This window comes from Buteo buteo, chromosome 8, assembly GCF_964188355.1.
Source record: "Buteo buteo chromosome 8, bButBut1.hap1.1, whole genome shotgun sequence".
NCBI classification, from domain to species: Eukaryota; Metazoa; Chordata; class Aves; order Accipitriformes; family Accipitridae; genus Buteo; species Buteo buteo.
In genome coordinates, this window is record NC_134178.1 from 17,567,333 (window position 1) to 17,587,950 (window position 20,618).

At 45.5% G+C, this 20,618-nt stretch overlaps 1 protein-coding gene across 9 annotated transcripts in view; it reads left to right on the forward strand.

Moving 5' to 3' along the window:
- Nucleotides 1-20,618, forward strand: part of TIAM1 (TIAM Rac1 associated GEF 1) — a 194,290-nt gene that overhangs the window by 100,704 nt on the left and 72,968 nt on the right. For 7 of the 9 annotated variants that reach the window (XR_012651288.1, XM_075033837.1, XM_075033834.1 and 4 more), the window contains one exon: nucleotides 8,581-9,560. Coding sequence is in view for 8 of the 9 variants with exons in the window: in XM_075033834.1 (XP_074889935.1) it covers nucleotides 8,581-9,560 (980 nt within the window). In the remaining variant the exon portion in view is untranslated. Of the gene's footprint in view, nucleotides 1-3,097; nucleotides 3,278-8,580; nucleotides 9,561-20,618 lie in introns of all 9 variants that reach the window. The other 2 variants (XM_075033838.1, XM_075033836.1) reach the window with 1 other exon arrangement.

Here is a 20,618-nt window from a genome sequence, read left to right on the forward strand (position 1 = left end):
GATTTGCTTAATGACCAACTGATCTCACATCTGCAGTTGCATTTGGAATCTGACAAAAACAATGCATCACGAAATCAAAAAGTAAAAATAGAATTGAAGGAGAGCTGTTGTCCTTCTAGCCAACTTTTCATGTTTATTGGACAAGGGGATATACTTGCATACTAATTTTTTCTTGCTGGAAAGGAAGGGTTCTGCTTTGAAAAGGAGGCTTTTAGAAAACTACAGCTTCTGTATTTTTCTTCCATTAATGTTCATGTCAAGTGTCTGCAAGCAAAAAGAAAACAGGTGTGCTGCTTTTTTTCCTAATCTCTTGGCATTGCAAACTGCTCCCAGCATGTGAAAGTCAAACCTCTCTTTGCTGTACCTAGAATCACAGGTAGCAGATGTGATGAATAACAAGGTGCTCCTTTAATGTATTCTGCTTCCCTACTATGCATTCATTTAATCCATTCATGGTGGTTTGCTGTGAGCTTCCTCAGTTTGGATTGACTTAAGTTGCTGTGTGATGAGCCCTGTGGGAACTCCTTGGCCTGATTTTTCAAGGCGCTGTTTTGTGGCTATGAAATAAATACAGCTGTGCTACTTCCAAACCTTCAAAGAACAAGAGGAGTTGCACTGACATACGTAGACATTGGCATACATACATGCATATGTGCATCATAGATCTATATATATGTACATACATGTTTGCAGGAGTCAGCTCTAAGACTGAATATGTTGTCTTGAGCATAGAAGTTTGAAAATCTTTATTTGATGTTTCTTTTTTAAGGAGATGAACTGTTCCATGTGTGAGTGTGTACAAATATCCATCTACCCTGAGAACAGTTACTGGTGAGTTACTGGTGGTCTGAGCACATGGTCAGCTTCCTCGTCGATTAGGCTCCACTGACAGAGCAAGTGCCCACAGGAGCAAATGCGTCCTGTGCAGGGAAGTGCTCTGTGCTGGGAAGCAGGCCATAGGGCTGTGCTTCTGCCTTTCCTCCTGGTGGAGGAGCACAGGCATCCCCTTTTGCCAAGACCTTGACGGAGGGAAGTCCTTGTCTGAGGCTGCTTCAGCGCTGCAGACCTCCAGAATTTCTACTGCAGCAGAGCCTGGGCTGTTGGGGTGAACTGGGAAGCATGGGGGTGAGGACCGTTCCAGTGCATATTCATGGCAGACAAAGAGAAATATGAAAAACTGATGTTCTTCTTGAAAAGTATGACTTGGTGTCATTTGGGAAAGACTCTCCAAGTTGTAAAAGTTAATAGGAACAAAGCTTTTCAGGAAAGAATCCATGGGTAATGATAAATCCTTCTCTTTTGGAGGAGCTGTGCATGCACAGTACTCATCTGTGGCAAAGGATATTGCCAGCCCTTCAAACATACTGGAGTGTAGTGAGGATTTGGATAATGTAGTATCCAGTTGTAAACATCCACTTTGGATCTTCCCACATTTTTAACAAATGTGTGCAAGAAGAGAATGATTTTTGTTGGCGGAGCACAGGCGGTGTGTAGAGCAGGCGGCGTTGTAGTTGGTTTCTCACAGAAGTGACCAGAGTTCGCTTCAGCCCGGAGCAGATTTTTCTCAGTTACAAATTCCTCAAAAGCTGCTTCAGGATGGAAAAATTGATAAAATGCTCAGCTGCATCTGTTTTTTTCTTCTTTTGGACAAGTTTTCTGGGGCAGCAGCAGGCGAATCTGGGAAAAGATGGTCGCAATTCCTTTTTCTTTGGAGGTGAGGAATGCGCATCGCAGGGCTGCTCACTGTGTGGTGGATGCAGGTGGGAAGTCTCATGCCTGTAGGACCTTGTTTGTCAGCAAGATTCTCGTCTTGCAAATTATTGGCAGCTGGCATGGTAATGAGTCCATTTCAATATAAATGAGCTTCATTTTATTAATTTCTGCTAGCTCCTGAGCAATTCATGAACTGCTTTTCAGATCTCAACCAACAGCTTGGGGGAAGAGGGGGAGGTGGGGACCGGAGAGGGGAACATGAAGGAAGAGAAAGAAAATGAGAATGTTTTTAATGTAGAAAGGAGCCGGTGACTCTCATCTCTTTTGAGAATCCAGCCAAGAGTGAGGATCACAATTTCCCCACCAAGCAGCTCTAATAACATGAAGGGCATCATTAATCTCTTCCAAGGCTTTTGTGCCTTGAGACTTTTGGAAAAGTTTATAATTCTCAAAACTCTGCATGCAGAGTTTCTCAAAACCTGCATGCAGTTTCACTGCTGGTGTTTGGCCGGGAGAAGGGGGAGTTGGGTGACTTGAGAGCTGGCTTGGGCAGTGTACCCAGCCCTCTGGTGAGTTGGTGGTTCTTGGTGTCTCACAGGACTGGACCTTGAGCTGGTATACTTGCAAGGGAGCTTGCCAGTGGTATCAGGCTGAGAAAGGGCTGGAATTTGGTACCCACACGAGTGCATGCATGTTTGTAACTTGAGGACTATTCTAATGACTTGTCTTAGGTCTAAATAAGCGCACACTGGTCTCCTGTATCTTCACCTTAGTGAATGCAATTAACCTGATGATCCTTTCACTGTACACAAAAATGTATGTAAATGCTCTGCCTTACATGTCTGATTTGCCCTTGAAAAATATTAATGAAATCCCTGCTTGGATAACTGCCCTTTTTGTAAATTAGACAGTCTGCGCAGAGAACTCTCTGAGGTCTTCCATTTTCGGGCCTGTTCCCTGGGCAGTTGGGTCCCCCCTTGCTGCCAGAAATTAAACCCTGGTTTATTGGAAGATGCCTTTCTTGGCTGTTGTCTTCGGACACCAGCATGGTTTTGGACCTGAGGTTTTCTAGCCCTACCTGAGACAGACCGTCCTCAGCAGGGGCATGTTAATGTCCATGGGGATTTTTATTGTACAAAGTGGTGGGAAGAGGAACTCTTCACGTTCTGTAGTTTGGGCTGGCGGTGCTTGACTGGGTTTTTCATTTATTCTGCCATCATCACATTTCATCATTCAAATTTAAGCACAGCATTCGCATGCTGTATTGCACAGTGTTTCGTAGGTAAGTGATGATAACAGGACCTGGCAGAAGACGTCCTCCTGTATAGCTGTTCCTGCTAACCCTTTGTCTGATTCTTTTTTTTTCTCCCCTCTTTCTCCCCAGGTTTTTGGCATATAGTCATAGACTCTGACACGAGAGTAATGGAGTCGCTGAGTGGCAGGTGCTGACAGCTTCTGCAGTCCCACTTAACTGTTCATTTTGGTATCATTTGCAATTCTATACCTCTAAATGCCACAGCTCTCTTGGGGAAGGTTGCGCTGGATACCAGTACTGCCTCGGAAGGTACATGTGTGTCCATATATTTTTCTTTAGGAGCTTGCTATGTTGTATAATGGTTCATGGGAGGGGAAAAAAATGGATAAGCTGCATGCGGTTTATGGTCACACCCGTTTAGCAATACAAAGGAATTTGAACGGCTATCAAGCAGCTACTGATGACATCCCTTCCTCCCTCTCTCCTCCTCTTATTTGAATTGCCTGCAGGGCCTTTTTGGAGTCCATCCCATGCTTTAACATATGCGAGAGCGGCTTACAAAAAAGAAATGGCTGGTTAAAAGGTTTTGATTTGAAAACAATTAAATATGCTGCTGGAGTTTCCAAGAAACTCAAAGACTTAATGTGGAATTTCAGCCTCTCTCTTGCCCTTTCCAAAAAGCACATTTTAATTACAATAAAATGTGTATGTTCACACTTGGTTATTAGTCTTGTACATTTTTCTGTGTGGTTTTGTGAGTTCAGTAAGAATCTTTGTTGTTGGCTGGCAGATTTTAGCAAAAGTGTATTTCTGTAGGCTCATTGCTCACTGTGGATTTAATAATTGTTCTGGTTCTCACAGCCTTCAAGCTCTGCTCCAGGAGAAAAATACAGATTTGTCACCAGGGCCTCCCACTAGAATCTAATTTTAAATTTGCAATCTGTTGTCTTGTGAGGTGCTTCAAATTTTGTTGGAAAGTTAATATATTTCAGATTTTCTTCTGGAATCTAACAGCCCAACTTTTTGCAAGTTTGCGAGTTAGTAACTTAGGTTTAATTGAGATGAGTAATTTTGGTTTTGTAATTATTTTAAGAAATATTTAATATTAGGGGTAAAGGAAGAGAAAGGAAAATGACTTTTCAGAAAAAATTACATTCTTTGAGGGGGCCGTCATCAGCAATCATCCAGAATGTGATTGCCTTTTTGTGGAACCATTTAATATAAGACTCATCCAGCAAAAACTCAGCAGTTCAGCTAGAGGTCAGTCTGCTTGTCTAGGGTAGCTGATGTAGGGAACACTGCTTTTTCCAAAGTTTTCCTGCAGAATTTGTGTTCTCCCTGCTGATATCCTAATGTTGATATCAATCTTAAGTTTTGGGTTAAAAAAAACCCCACAACTCAAAGCCCTGTACTGTCTCTTGATGTGTAAGCTGGCTAAAAGGTGACTTTCCGGGCTCCTTGAAGACTTCCACAATTTTGACATTTTCCCTGCTCTGAACCAGGAAGGAGCAGATCTTCTGGGAGAGAGAGCCCTTTCCCAGAGCAGCTGATAGCTCAATGGTCAGGTCACCTCTTGAGGGTGTGGAGGAACAAGTTGCCACCCCTCGTTTGCCTGACTTGGGCTGCAGATATGAATCTTGATCTTCCGCGTCTTCAGCAAGCAACTGAGTCACTGAGCTGGTGCCTCTTCCAGGAGACGTGCCTGTCTCCCTGCATCGGTTTTCAAATCTCTCCCTCTTGGAGTGGAGGAGCCTTTCATCAAAAGCGGTCTATTCCCACGAAAAGTTTGGGTTTTGATGAATCAACGTTTTCTGCTGAAAAATTTCCAACTAGTTCTGCTTGCAGCGCATGGTCTGTGTGCGCTAATCTCTGCTACCTTCAGAGAATAATTCAGAACAGATTTCTGACACGTCGCAACCCTTGGTTGAGCGCGACAGACCTGTTTAAAGCATCCAGATGTGTCACACTTGATTTACGTTGTATCCTGGTGGTACCTTGATAGGTCTTTAATGGTCACCTTTGGATTCAGCGGGTGAGCTAACAAGGGGAGCCTTTGTCCTACCAGCATTTGCGTGCAACTCCCACTAACATTACTCATTTTCTTAATTTGATACAGATTTTTTTCACTGAGTGTGCTAAATTCAGTTAAGCTGTAGACAGGCAGCATTTGGCAGTCGTAGCTGGAGCAGTTTAAGACATTTCTGCCCCAGGGTGTCTGCTGCTACCCCTGGGAAGGGGAGGTTGGGGCTTCCCTCCCTCACCCAGTGCCTGCTCCTGCTAGCTGAGGGCACCAGCATCTGCTTCAGTGCAAATTCACATGTTTCAGGGCTGCCTTTCCACATCTGCCTGAGCTGACCTAACAGCTCACTGCTGCCAAAAAATGGGGGAGGTGCCACTCGCTGTCCCCTTTTCCCTGGTTCCCACATCACCCTCAGGCCGCCCCCATCCTTGCCCCACTGCGTCCCCAGATGGGCACCTTTGTGCTGCCTTTGGCACGTGCCAGTTCACCTCACTATCTCAGCAAAAATTAACTAATAAAGTTGTCTCTTTTTTCTGTATTTATTTTCTGCTGTTTTAGTGGACTTGGCTGCATGAGCACCTGAATTGGTTCAGGGTAACTGGTGGAAATGCTCAGCCAGGAATGCAGAGAGGAGGCAAAAACAGGGGTGAGAAGGTAGGATGGGGGTCCCTTCCAGGGGGAGCCGTCGGTCTCCGGCACCCCACAAATGGTCACCCTCAGCTTGACCCGGTAGGGTTGACTGTCCCCATCTGAGGGGGGCTCAGCCCGTTGTGCCCTGCATCTCCCGGGGGAGATGGCCTCTGCTGGGGGACAGTGACAAACCATGGGGATGGCACTGTCTTGCATCACTGCAGCTGCATCAGCTGCACCGTGTCTGCCTGCAGCCCTCTTGCACCCACCACGCAGCATTCATGCAAACCTGCAAAGGAATGCCGGGGAAATCAGTGGGATTAGGGTAAGGCCTCTTCCTGGGTGCAGGAGTGAGGTATGGGCTAATTGTAGGATAGATAGCCGTCTGCGGGATTTGCAAATGCGTTCTCACCTGAAGCACCAATCCACAGAATTGAAAAGGGACAGCTCTTTACTTAGAAGTCTGACACTTCTTGCCAGTATCTAGCAGATACTTCTCATTGTGTGAAATCACTCAGTAAACTTTCCTGCTGCCGTCTGCAGAGAAAAGACTTTCCTCCTTCCATGGGAGTGTTTGTAGCAGCAGTATTTCCTCACGGGGTGCAGCCTGAGCTGCTGCTCCTTTCCTCGCCAAGTCACTTGTGGTTCTCTTACTTTTTTTGCTGGGTGAAATTTTGCCCGGTGTGCACAGAGACTACGTTGAGGTGGTGGCACAGGGCTGCGTTCCGCAGCCAGGCTGCCCAGCGTTTTCATCAGCAGGTGTGCCTTGCTGTGTGGTGTGCGGGGGACGCTCCTGCCCTTCGGCAGCTCTGTTTCTGAAGGTAAAGAGCCACTCTTCATCATTCAGGGTTTCAAGAGGACTTTTAAAACTTGCTCTTTCTCCTTAGATAGGTACCAAAGTGATGGCTGCATGGCTGGAGACTGGGGATAAATGGCTGCATGCTCTGATGGGCTTTGCAGCTGGTGGAAATCCTGTCAAAAGAAAGTGCGGTTAGAAAGAATCTCAGAATCAAAGCAGCTAAAAGCATTACCCTGAGAGGGTTTCTTTTGCAAGATGGGGAGTGTTGAGGTCTGGTTTTAGACATCAGCGTGGAAGACAAAATGCAGATTTTGTACTTTAAAATGTTTTAGAAGCAAAAGCTAGCTGATGTTTGTTTTTCAGTCCAGTCCATATCAAAGGGCTGTACCTTTTAAGGGATAATTAACCCTGTCTAGGGATTTATAATGCTGTCATATTTTTTAGATTAAAATCTGCCCTCTCTTCAGTGCATATATTTTTCTAAACGATGCATGACAGTCTCATGACAGTCAATGGAAGTTCAGCCACTAGTTTAGTAGACGTAGGGTATTTCCTGGTGTAGTCTTCACATGCGATTATATTTATTTTAGATACAGAAATGCCCAGATATTTATGGAGGTGCCTGTTGTGCCAGCACTGAACAGATTTTTAGTCTCAGGCACGACCTACTTAACTGGGTAAGAAGAGTAGAGAAGTGCAGTCCTCTGACTGTGGTCAGAAGTATCACTGCAGAAGTTCAGTTCTACCATATGTACCCAGGGCAGCCCATGGCTGAAGTGCTGTGCCTGTGTTTAGCATAATCAATTCCTCTCTTTCTATGTAATTTATGTAGGTCTAATTCAGTTCTGTGCAGCAGTGATAGCGTGTATTTAAATAGCAAGGGAAAATACAGAATCCCATTCATTCTGCCAGCATCTGGCTCAATATCCATTGGTGCATCCTGTTAAAGGAGAGGAAATTGCCCCAAGAAATGAAAAACTCCAGATTATTTTACTGTCAGGGCAGCTTTTTTTTTTTTTTTTCCAACCAAGACTAATAGAAATACCTCAAAATGAGGAAGTTTTGACTTGCAATTTTTGTTCAAGATTTATGGATTATTTATCTAGATAGAATTGTCTTGCATGTAATTCAGGGAATGGCCATGTACTTTAACATTTACTTTTCTTGTTCTTCTTCTTGCTCTTTGGCCAGAAGGAGCCAATACTACTGATAAAATATTTCTGACATTTGTTGAGTGAGATCACAGACCTCAGAGTGTTTTCCAAGGTTGAAGCCAGATCATCACTCCTATCTTCTGGATGGGAAACCTGTTTCACAGTGGGATGTGTGCAACTGAATAATGCAGGAGGCTAGGTACAGAGGTGGGGACAGAAACCCATCCCCTGCGTTCCAGCTCAGTTTTCCCTTTGCTAGATCAAAGCACTTAGATCTAGCTATCTGCTTTAGAGTGAGTAGGAAGGAAAGGTTATTTTTGTATAGTCTGAGTCACTCATGCTAATTTATTTTTCATAATATGGCTTTCTTGTGTGGGGCTCTCTGTACCTGCTTAATGTTGCACTGTTTTTTTGTTCCAGAAATCAAACCTATCATTAGCTCGCTGCTGAACAGTTGAATTTGTACTTTGCTACTTGGTGATTCAGTCCACAGTTCCTAGCAAAAAGAAAGTGAAATCTCAGATAAAGGTGTATATCCATCTACTTTTTGGCATCTTGTTACATGCAGATAAACAATAGCTGTTGATTTTTTGAGTTTGTAGGGTTTTTAGCTAATGCTAAGAGTCAAGTGAACGTGTGCAGTGCTGAGATTGCCAGTGCACTTTGGTGGTAAACTGGCTCCACTTCACACCGAGCTTCAAGGTTCAGTCCTTCCCTCTTCTGCACTCTTCATTTGCACCAGCGTGGCTATCGTCAGGCTTTTTCCTACGTACTGATTTAACTGAGTTGCATTTATAAGATTGCTGGTATGATCGCTTAATTAATTCTGTGGTATTAGTTGCCACTGTTAAAGCATGTGCTGCGAGACCCTGTGGAAGCTGTGGTGTAGGTTTTGGGACAGGTTTGTTAAAAACAAAAAGCTCTTTTGGGTGTAATGGGGCGTCCGTGTGTCGTCTTGCCTGCGTGTTTGGTTGCCACCTTTAACGTTCCCCGCTCTCTCCCCTTGCAGACTGTGACGCCATGGGAAACGCGGAGAGCCAGAGCGTGGAGCACGCCTTCTACGGAGACAAGCACACCAGCCTGGGCCGCAAGCACACTTCCCGCTCGCTTCGCCTCTCCAATAAAGCCTCTCGCCGGACGCGGCATGCTTCTTCCGGAAAAATTATCCACCGTAACTCGGAAGTGAGCACCCGCTCCAGCAGCACCCCCAGCATCCCCCAGTCTCTGGCGGAGAACGGCCTGGAGCCCTTCGCCCAGGAGGCCAACCTAGAGGACTTTGGAAGCCCCATCTGGGTGGACCGCGTGGACATGGGCCTGCGGCCTGTTTCCTACCACACTGACTCCTCCGTCACCCCCAGCGTGGACAGCAGCACCGTCCTCACCGCCGCCTCCGTCCAGAGCATGCCCGACTCAGAGGAGAGCAGGCTCTATGGGGACGAGCCGCCGTTCTTGGCGGAGGGCGACGGGAGGTCACATCGATACGCGGCCAACGGGACAAACTTCATGGAGACGGCCAGCTTTAAGAAGAAGCGCTCCAAATCGGCTGACATCTGGCGCGAAGACAGCTTGGAGTTTTCGCTTTCCGACCTCAGCCAGGAGCATTTAACAAGCAATGAGGAAATCTTAGGCTTGGCCGAGGAGAAGGATGCTGAGACCACCCGGGGGACAGAGGCCAGTGGCAGCCCCCAGCCGCTGGTCGCCTGCCAGCGCTCCAACTCTATGAGTGACTTGTATTCCCCCAAAACTCCGAGTGCTACAGTCAATGGAGGCCCGCGAAATGCCTTTGGAGGGTACTGCCGGAATTTAGTGTCCGACATCCTGGATATTGGGAGCCATAAGTTGGCATCGGTTACTGCTGAGGATGCACCTTCCTACAATAATTACAATACGCTGCCTTGTAGGAAATCCCACTGCCTTTCCGAAGGGGCCACCAACCCACAAATTAGCCATAGTAACAGCATGCAAGGCAGAAGGGCGAAAACTACTCAGGTAAGGCAGCTTTCTTCTGTGTAAAATGGAAGCGTGTGGCATTTGCTAAGCTGTGTCTGTAGATAAAGGTATTCCAGGTTCTTCCAGGCTCTGTTTTCCTTCAATACCCCCTTTCCAAGAAGAGGGCTGTACCCAGGAGAGAGCTGAACTAACTGGTCTCTGGAGCTGGCTTGATCCCATCTCTGCTCCCTTCCTTATCTGCAACTCTCTTTGGGCCTTTTCCACTCTTCACTGCTTCTGGAAAAGATAAATCTGCATTTGCCGGCTAAAGAGTTTCCTGCGTGTTTCGCAGTGCTGATGGTGCCTTTTTTTCCAGGGTAGCTGCCAAAACCTATCACTCCACTCAGGGAGCTCATACATGCTGGCTGTGTCTCCCCTTTCTGCCCTCCCTGCCCCATTGCCCTCCCCTGCCTGCACACATGCAAGCACTACTTGGCCTTTGTGGCTGGAAGCAAAGAAGAAACCTGCGAGTGTTTCACGTCCCCTCTACTGTAAACACTCGCTGGACTGAAATTTTACTCTTCTAATTAGCTGAGGTTCACATCTGTGCAAAACATTACCCAGAAACAGTGCTGTCCCCTTGCAGGAGACTACCAGCCCTGCAAGTTGTGGCACTCACCTGCTGTAAACTGAAAAATGATGGGGGAGGTAGACATATAGAGAAGATGCTGCTTCTCCTAGCCAAGGAGGACATCATTCCTTTCAACATTCCCAGACAGCACAGAGCCAAGATGAGCTTTTCTATCTGGTGCCCCTCCTGTGCTCCAAACACCAGTCCTGGTGACCTTTGCTTTGACTGCTGCTGTGGGGTCTTTATTACGTTTTGCTCTGCTTTTCTTGGCTGTGTTCTGCCTGATTGAGCTACACAGCACTGGCTTGCACTGCAAACAGCAATTCTGCTTACAGTTAAGTGTCAGACTACTCATATAGCAGGGGAAAAAGGAGCTACAAATCTGCTCACCGGTACAAGCCCCGTGTGGCATACACATTGCGTGCATACTGCACTCATTTTAAGTTCATTCGTCTGGCTTGCTGGACCTTCTAAGAGCAGTGGTCTAGCCGCCTAATGGAAGATGCTGGCTGTGGCGTTTTTTACACGCACTATTTTCTGGCTGTGGGCACCAGCTCAGAAACACGGCCAGGGGACACAGAACAGCCTGACGGTGCAGGTCAGAGCTGTGCACCAGATCGCACGCTTCAGCAGCTCCCCTGATTTCATTGCGTGGTTTCTCCTACATATGCCATGCAGCGTACACACGCTGCGCCATGTGACCCAGAAAAAGAAAAAAGCAGCACGTTGCATCAAGGTCGGAGGCCGGCAGGCTCACGTCCTGCTGCTGGGCTGAGCTGTTGGCAGGACACCAGCATTAGAGATACCAGGCTGGGCAGCGTAAGTCAGGCAGGTTGCAGCATGCCGCAGAGGAGGTGTGGGACTGCAGAGGTGCAGAGGGCTGTTGGAGGGCGAGAGGAGCGTGTGCCCCCCTGTCGGCTGGCACTGACTTGTGAGAGCTGATGGGAAGGGGTTGCTGAGTGACTTAGCGGCTGTGCTTGATCTTTGGAGATACGTTGCTTCTAAATATAAAAATGACATGCTAAAACAGATGCTGCAGAGTCCCACAACAGCAGCTTTGTACTTCAAAATCAGCTCTTTATTTTCAAAGGTATTTTTATGGTGTGAGCGCAAAAACCCTTTGGTGCTCCATCAAGACAGTGCAGGATAAAAAGCAAGAGAACAACAACAAGCAAAAAAAAGGATGTTATTTGGCAGCCTTGAACGTAACAGCTTTCATGGAGATTGTTAGGTGCCACTGCTGCCTCTAGCCCTCTTTCAAGTGTATTTAAGAGAGAACAGTGTCGCTGGTGAACAGCAAAGCATTTGTTTTTCTTCTTGGTACCTATCTTGGAATTAAGAAGATTCCTCTAAGGCACTTCGTGAAAGTCACAAATTTGCGTAGCATTTTGTGAGGCCTCAGCCATATCCAGGGAAATCACTTTGTGGGGCTGGTTTCACTAGATGTATCTCCTGAGCTTGGAGACGGCGGCTATAAGGAGTCTCAGCAGTGATTATTACCACGTATAAATTCAACAAAATTAAAGCTTTGGAAAGGTCAAAATTCCTTCCAAGTCTTTAATCCTAGCAGCATACAGTAAGATACTTGCCAGCAATGAAGTCATGTTAGCCCAAGCCTACCTTTAGCAGGCTTAGGGAAATGACTATCATTATGTGTGTGATAGATAGAGCGAAAAGGAAGTCCAAATTTGCACACAAAGTAAAAGGACTAGTTCCTTGGTGAACCTGATTAGGTGGCTTTGAATGGGATGAGAGGACAGAAGCTACCAACCTCTCTCTGTACCAGGTCCCCAGTCTGACAGTATCTCAGCACTTTGCTCATCTTTGCTCGACACCCCTGGTGTGAAGTAGAGCGTGATGGTTACCCTACCTGAGGTGGTGGAAGCTGAGGTGTAGAGCTGATGGCCTTAACTGCTTTGCTGTTAATGTGCTCCTTGGCACTGCGTTGGTCTGTGCCAGCTAGTAGTTAGGCACAGTTTGGGAAATTTTGTTTCTCTCTGCCCTTCCCGGTCTTTCAGCACTTTCTCAATGGGCTTCACACTCTTCATTACCACCTTGAGCATTGCCCCAGAGCCTGCCATATGTGTCCTCATGCTGTAAAACATTTCATGCTATAAAAACAATTTAGTGGACTGAGGCAAAACTTTCATGTTTTTTTCCAGCCTTTTGAACTGCCTCCCCCCATCCCAATCCCACAAAGTAATAGTTATGTCTTAGGGCCACCGGGGCACCGCACAAAGGTGACCCAGGGCCAAGTGTAATATGGTGTTGGATGCAGTTTTCCCTCCTGGCCTCCAGGCCAATGACCTGTCAATGCACCTGTGTTATTTAACAGGGTAGCTCCTTTGTTCAAAGTCACCTAACTGAGCCTCATAGCCAGGAGCGAGGTTTCTGCCCAGATCACTGTTGCCCATCCTCACAAGAATTTGGGTTTGTATTTGCCATTGGTTTTTTTTCAGTTTTTGGAAAGTTGTAGCGGGGATATTTGCATGGTTTTTTAGTCTGACCTGCCCTAGTGCTAGAAGTACTGGAAGGTCCTGATGGCCACTTGTAGGTATCTTTTGACTAGTCTAGTTTCTAAGGAAGTCCCTGAAAGCAGAAGACACCAAGTGCAGGGTAAGTCTGAGACCACAGCAATGGGCTTGTGCCCTTGTGTTTGATTCCTGAATCCATCTGCTGTTACATGCATGTTCAACTCCACGCATGTACATCATCCTATTTTCTGTATGGGCTAAATTTATTAGAAGTTGTCAGTAGCTGTAATTTTTGTGATGTGCTGATCACTGCTACTGGAAAAATGCATTCTTGAATGTGTCACAGAAAGGAGGTGCCAGAATCACAGCCGTACATGTTCTGTTATTATGCCCTATCCATGGGTTCTTTACAAGTACGTGGTTTACATTAAAGAAAAAAAAAAAAAGAAGAATAAAATCTCTCCCTTCCAAATTTAAACCTTAAATTGAACTGTGGGAGTTGCTTTCCACTAATTGAGAAGGAGAGCTTTTTAATACTGGAGAGACAATTATATTCAATGTGCACAAGTGATTAATATTCACAGGGTGGCTTTGGGGCACCCACGCAGCAGTTCTGTTTTTTGTAACATTTTAACATTAAGGGTTCAGATCTGCTGAAGCGAGACTTCCCAGAGAACTCTGCTGGGATCATGTTTGGCTTTTGGTGCTGATGATGTAGGTGGAAAAAGCTTAATTGGCTGACATTTTCACCCATTTTTGCTTGAAAGGAGACAAGATCCGGACGGATACAGCTTGTTCTGACTGTGGGTTGTGAGATCCCCAGGATCCTACAACCTGCTTGTTGGGATCCAGATTTCGTGAAATGGCTAAACACCTGCCTGCAGGAGACTCCCTCCTCCTCTCCCTGGTGGATGTTCAGAGACAAATGTAACCCCATGCTCCCCTGCTGCTATGAGCCCTAATTGAAGTTTCAGGAGGGGAATTAGGGAATGGAAACCTTAAGACAGGGTTTTGTGCCACTTCCAAGCCCATTGTGCCACCTCTTTATTCCATGTTCTACCTCTGTGGATAATTTCTGACTGCTCTTTTCTTTAGACCATCAAACGGGGGATAGAGCCTCGCGTAGGGCAGGAATGTGTTTTGACATTCAAACTCCACTACAAGGGCAGTCAGGTGAAGACGTCCAGCACGTACAGAAGAAGTTCTAGTCACGTGGCAAAATGCTCTTGCCAGGCCACAGTGCCAGCAGCGTGTCTGTTCATGGGTGTCTGCTGCAGATTGCCGTGAGCGAGCTCTACCTGATGCTGGCTCTGGCCCTGCAGGTCTTGCTCCTCCCCCTCCGGTTTTCGTGATGGTCGAGGTCATGATGGCAGTGGCCATCAAAGCCAGGGACCTCCATGGGCTTCCAGTGCTGGTATTTGCTTTGTGGAGGAAGACATTAGGTGTAGTTCCTAGTAGGTGTGAAGCTATAGGTGGACTGTCCTTTCTAGGGGAATGATGGTGTTTTACAAGCAGTATTTAGAGCACGGCGGGACTCCTGTGTGCATTAAAATCCAAGGAGACACAGTGGCCAAAGCCTTTCTGCATGGTCAACCACTCACATGCGAGAAGGGTGGCTCATTCCTCTCTGAGCTTTACAGCCCGATTTGTGATTTCCTGCAGAAAACTCAATTCCAGTGTTAGCATTACAATGGTGCAGTCCAGGTTTTTTACATAACTTTCGAGAAGGAGCAGCAAGAAGATGTCCCTCAAGTCTGCAGGGAAAGCAAAGTTTTTTTACTGTGTCCAGTCCAGTGTTTGTTGTGAAACTGAGCAGGGGGAGAGTGAACAAACTTCCTGCCTGCCTGACTTGGAAACCGCGCTGCCTTCAGCGCCAGCCCCAGAGTATGTCCTTGGCACGTTAAATCCCCTTTTGTCTGATTTTCAAGTCTATTACTATTTTTAGGCATCTGTAGGTAGCCTGAAGGAATTTGGGATCTCAAGCCTTAAAAAAAAAAAATCCTATATAAAAAAATTTTGCAGAATATGCAGGAGATGAAACCAAGGTTTTTGTGGGAATTAGAACAGGATGTACAGAGAAAACAGTCTAAAATTAGAATATCTTTCCAGTCGATATTATTTTTTTACCATCTCAGGGAATTTTATAACAGGTTATAGTGTTTCATTATGCTCTGTAGGATGGCTAAACTCCAGAGAGCTGATACTTGTTTTTAAGCTGTGTAAAACTTTTTCACAAATGGTTTTGTGGCATAGAGGATATAACCTCAAAATGTAAAAGGACCACACTGGGTCAGTCACATGAAGGCACCATCCAGCCCAGTACCTTGCTCCCCAAATACCAAGCACTCAGGAAAGGAAAGAAAGAATCTGGGATAGTATGGGGTGAATTTTCCTTTAGGGCATTCTTCCGGATGCCAGAAGATTAGCGATTTGAGTGTTCCTGAGTGAGGAACGTATCCAAGACTGTCGGGTTGACCTGCCCCTGTGAATTCTCTTTTCTGAAATAATTTTATGCTTCTGGCTTCAACTGCATCCTGTTCAGTCTCTGCATAACACTTGTGACCTTACAGTGTGCTCTTATAGCCCTCCTTGGTCATCGATTTTCCAGTCAGAGTATCTTCAGCAGCTGAAGCTCTGCTCCTATTAAAGTAATTCTGTACATCTCAGTCTGTAGTCTGGAAAACATAGCTGTTTTCAACCTAAGTATGATTCTTAATCAGATTGACCCAGACCTTTAATCTTAGTTGTTTGAATCCAGATGGAATCGAGGAAAGAAGTAAAGACAAAGTCTAAATTATAATTAATCACACATAGTTTAGTGAATGCCTAAAAGTAAGATGTTACTGCTTTTCAGCGGTAGTGTGCATCTCACTGATTCGAGCCCCTGTTCATGCAGTTCCATAGTGCCTTTCAGATGGAGGTTGTTCCCAAGGTCTCGGATATAGCCTGAGCTGTGCTTCGAATCTCCAAAAGCTGGAGGTCAGATGGTTTGGCGTGGGTGATTCAAGGGGCTAAATCCCACCAAAGAGCACTGGTCAGCCGGTCACTTTGCTGAGCCTCCAGGCAAACAACCTTATTAAAACCAAACGTCTCTGTTTTCAGCTACTAGCCACAGGGCTCCGAGTTAAAGGAAGGGGTGGAAATGGGCTTGGGGGGGAAGGGGTAACCACTCATTTTGGTGGCAGCCCAAGCTTGCACCAGTGTAAACTGTTTGTGAATCTGCATCTTCAGTTGTGCTGGCTGCCGGTGTGGCTGCTCTCAGTGGGTCTGAATGACCAGACCCATTTAATGGCTATGTCAAATGAGCTGTTTATAGCCTGGCTAACTAGAAGTGGATTCAGCATGAGCCTGGAGGAAAGCTTGAATGGAGGGCTTCAGACCCAAACTCAGAGGTCTTCCCTGCTCTGTCACCAGGCTGCCCTTCCCAGATGGATGAGATTAGATCAGGTATTGCCTGTTCAGGATATTTTAAAGCAAATAGCAGTCAATCCCTTCAGAGCACACAGCTCTGCCCCAATATTGTCAGGGAAAGGAGTATGTGAAAATGAGTGTTTTGGTCTTCCCTGGCAAATATTTTGATACTCTTTTGAAGATCTTAATTTGTTTTTCTTCCTTCGCTTTTGGTCTGAAGCCAATGGAAAGCAAATCAGCAGTCCTGATATCTGATCTAGCTCCATTCAGGCATGTTTTCTTTAAACAGTAGGACTTTGTCATTTATACATCTGCAGTGCTTGTACCATTGGCGATAATTGTATTCTCTGTAAAGCTACATACACTGCATGTTTTTAGTTTCAAGTACTTTCCACTTAAAAATCACACACAGGTTGCCCCAGCTGCTTGTTTGCTGGGCTGTGCTTACTTAGATGGATGCAATTTGCAGTAGTGATCCTTTCCAGTGAAGTGCTCTATTGAAATGTTTCTTTTCAGAGAGCTTCAGCATGTGATCCTGTGACTAGTCATCATCCCAGATGGCAGACATTTCCCTGTTCCCTTAAGTTAGGTGATTGTTCAGGTGAACACCTCCTAGATATGTTTTGATTTCGAGCGGCTGTTCTAGCAGCTTTCCCCCTTCCTCACTTCTACCTGCTCTGTTACATTTCTCAGGAAGAATTGCCTCTTCTTGGCACCAGGCGAACAAAAAGTAACCTAACCCTGTATTTTACTTCAAGAATTTTGGTTAGGCATGTTGCCATTTGTTTAACTCAAGCACAGTTACGCTGCTAGTGTTAGTTTATGGTTAGCTCAATCTCTCTAGAAACTTTCTTCAGCTGGGTGGTCTATTGGGATGAAAGCAACATAAGTTTTGGGGGGTCCTCAGCGTATCATTTGGGAACAGAGGGATTAAACACTGCCGAGCGTAACAACTGAGACTTCCTCCCACTGCTGAGGATGGAAAGCGGGCGTCCACCCCAGATCTGCACAGGTGTCGGAAGCCGAGTGCAGGGACCACACTGCAAGAGGCTTTACTGGATTATGGATTGATTCTCGTTCATGTTATTATATACTTTAGCACCCCTTAAAAGTCAGCGCTAAAGCCAGGGAAGAGCTGGTGTGCTCAGAGCCCATAGTAGTGCTTCATGCTGTTTCCTTTGTGTTCTCTCAGAGGCTTGGATTTCTCTCATGTTATTAAAAAGCAAAATCAAAACATCATTCCCCTTCCCTTTACCCAATACTTCAGCTCTGAGGGATGCAAAAACTAACTTTCTGAGCATGAACAGATCAGAAACTGATGCCACAACTGTCCTGAATCAGTGAAGAGTTCTGCACAGTACCTTGGAGAGAAGGGTAAAGCTGTCCCTGCAGCTTTATGAGGGACAGTTTCATTTTCAACATTTTCTGTCTCACAGCTGGTAAGTCCTCCAGGGTTGTACTTTCCTGACTGCTGCAGGAGTCCCTGTGGGTCCATAATTTGCCTTTAAGGCATCTGAGTCAGGTAAGAAAACCAGGCTCCTTGGGGAAGCATGGTGGTCTACAGAGAAGATCTTTTTGGAAGGGCCCACGTATTAGCTGGAAAATGTCTGGGGAATCAGTGAACCAAAAATGTTCCAAACCCCTGTGTTAGAGGCACCAAGCTAATGTGATAGCTTAACATGGAGCAAAGGAGCCAAGTGTAATACTGAGGTTACAGCCATATATGTCAGGCACAGTTGCCTACAAAGGAAATGGGGTTGATGGATGCTTGATACATTGGTGTTTGCTAACTGCCTGACCCACAGGAGCAAAGTGGACGCACATCTTCCCATATTTGAGTATCTTCTGGGTGCCTGGCACCCAGTACCTTGTCTGGTTTTCCAAGGTGCCAAATTACACTGCACAGCATTCACCAAGACAAGTTCACAAAGGAATCCTGGAACCAAAATCCATTGAAATCCATGCCTTAAGACTTTCCCAGGCATTATTGCCCAGAAACCTGTGACTCTGATTCATCCTTTCATAATGAGAGTGAAGCTTACTGCTAGGAGAAATATCTAGAGGTCTGGGCTAGTACCTTTTTTGTCAGGAATAAATTTGATTTCAGAGAACCTTGGCCAAAACCTGCTTGCTTATTAAACCACTCTGAGCAGCTTTAATAACACATATAAGGGTTTGTTGTTTTTTCTTTTAAATTTTGATTCTTTCAGACATCTGAAGAACTGTTGCACCAGTACAGTGAGTGCACAGAAGTAGGAACCAATGCTGCTTGTACATACCAGTATCTGATCTCTTTGAATTCCCAAAGGTAACAAACCCAGCATCTCAGTCTGGTATCCACATACAAATTGCAGTTGGCTTGTAACTGTACCTCACTCAACTTGGGAGCCCTCCTAGGTGGTGTAAACAAGACCCAACCAATCCAACAGAAAACTGCATTTGGCCTGTGCTGATTTGTGGCTGTCAGTTTAGTTCTCCAAAGCCTGCTGTCAATCTGGTGCATCCTTGCTCCTTCGCGTATAATACTGGCCTGTTGTACACAGGCCTGTAGGTAGCTTTAAAACCTTCTTTCATATCAAATCCCAGCATCTGGTTGAGGGGCTTTGTTCCTTGCTGCGGTAGCAGATCTCCTTCATGTCATTATTATAATCCCTCTGACTTTACAGTGAGTTATGTGGACACGATTCAGTATGATTGTTAACAGTCTTCAGGACTGTATTCCTCCCAGACAGAATGAGCTATGGAGTTTCTTTTGTGTTTCTTCACTGCAGCTTTAAAACCATTTCTCCCACTCAGGTTTCAGCTGCAATTTATGATTTATCTTTGCTTCTTGGAATGTTTTGACTCTTTCTCAGACAGATAAGTCTTCTAATGCATTCATTACCAGGTGTTCACGTTACTCTGGAGAAAGGTTTTTATTTTGATTTGGAGCAAGTCATACCTTAACAGCCCACCTTGACCATCAAATGATGGCAAAAGTCAGTACTGAAAAGAGAGGAAAAACTTATCAGGCCAATCTGTTTCAACATAGGAGCTTCAAAGAGACACCAGGCACATAAAAGCATGCAAACCATCAGGCTGCTTACCCATGTATTTTAAATGTATTCTGTGGTGCTTGCCTAACTAGCAACCAGACAGGTTATGTGCAATTTCAGGCTGTTGCTGAATGTGAACACCTTATTGCTCTGTTGCTAAACAGGACGGGGAACAGAGGATATGCATTCTCTTGGAGGGAGCCCCTTCCAAGAAAAAAACCCACTTGGTTGCCTTTTACTAACAAGTACTTTTAATCTAATGGTTAATTTAGAAAGAAGTATTAACCACATAAGGAACTGTTTATATTAGGGAAGTAAGAGTTTTCCTACTAAATCAATCCCATATGTCTAAAGTGCCCATGAATCACTGCCGTCAGTCAAGCAGGAACAATTGATTCACCACGCCATTTCAATGGTGTCTGTAACAGGGCTGTTGGTGGGAAGTTTGGTAAGTACATCGTTATTGCAAGTGCTCTGAATGTGTTCAGTCATGAGCTGGAGAGTTGGGCAAGGCTTATCCCATCCAGTGGTCTTTTGCTAGCAGAGGCTAGTACCAAATAAGTTCAACAAGGGGACAAAGACACTTTGAACCTGCCCCAAAACTTTTTGCTGTGTTTTTGCTAGCTGAAGGTAGACCTTTTTTCTGAAGCAAAAGGTTTTTTTCTGTATATCTCCTAAATCTAGCAAGAATTTTTTAACAAATGTGGCTGTAGGGGACATATAGAGGTATGAGTATCATGTGAGTATGCAAAAGCTACAGCACCAATTACATTAGCTTGATGTAGCTTGCATTACAGCTTTATTCCCCACTGGCTTGCTTCGCATGAAAGCCAGTGTTCATGTGAGGAAAAAACATGTATTTAAGTGGGTTGCTAATACTTTCACTAATATTTTACCCAATTGGTTCATCAGTTAAATTGTTCTCTGCATTTGATGGGGCTGTGATAATTCCACTTCATTACACTTGAATGCTATTAGGGCTGTTATAGCCGTCCTGGCACGTGGCCTGCTTGCTGGGCCTCGCTGCGTTCTTGTCGGTAACAATGGCACTATTCAGTCTGTCTCTGGTTTTTCATTCTGTGGCATATCTCTCTGGCATTGGACATTCCACCTTTCCCTCCTCTTTCCCTCCATTACTGTCTGCTGAACTTCCTTTCATAAACCCATGGCATTTACAACCGATATGGTAGCACTGCCAGTGTAAGAAATGGTGCCGCTCCTCCGGCATCCTCAGCAGCAGCAGGGATCCCAGATCCTGGTGGAAGCTGTGCTACTACTTACCACCTCCCCATCAAGGCACACAGTGCAGCACAGTCTCTGGAGCCTGTTTAGTTCCCTTCTTCAGCCAGTGGTCTTTAGGCAACTTTCTCCCTGCTTTCCCACAAAGCGATCTTAAATCGAAGGGACAAAGCCCCCTCTTTATTCAGTTTGTTGTCTCTATGGACTAAGACCTGTTGTTTTTGCAAAATGCCAAGAACTGCTATTCCCACAACTTCCCCCATCTCTCTGTCTTGGAGGAAATATGCTTTCTTTTCTTTGCTACATGCTTTCTACTTGGTGTGACCAA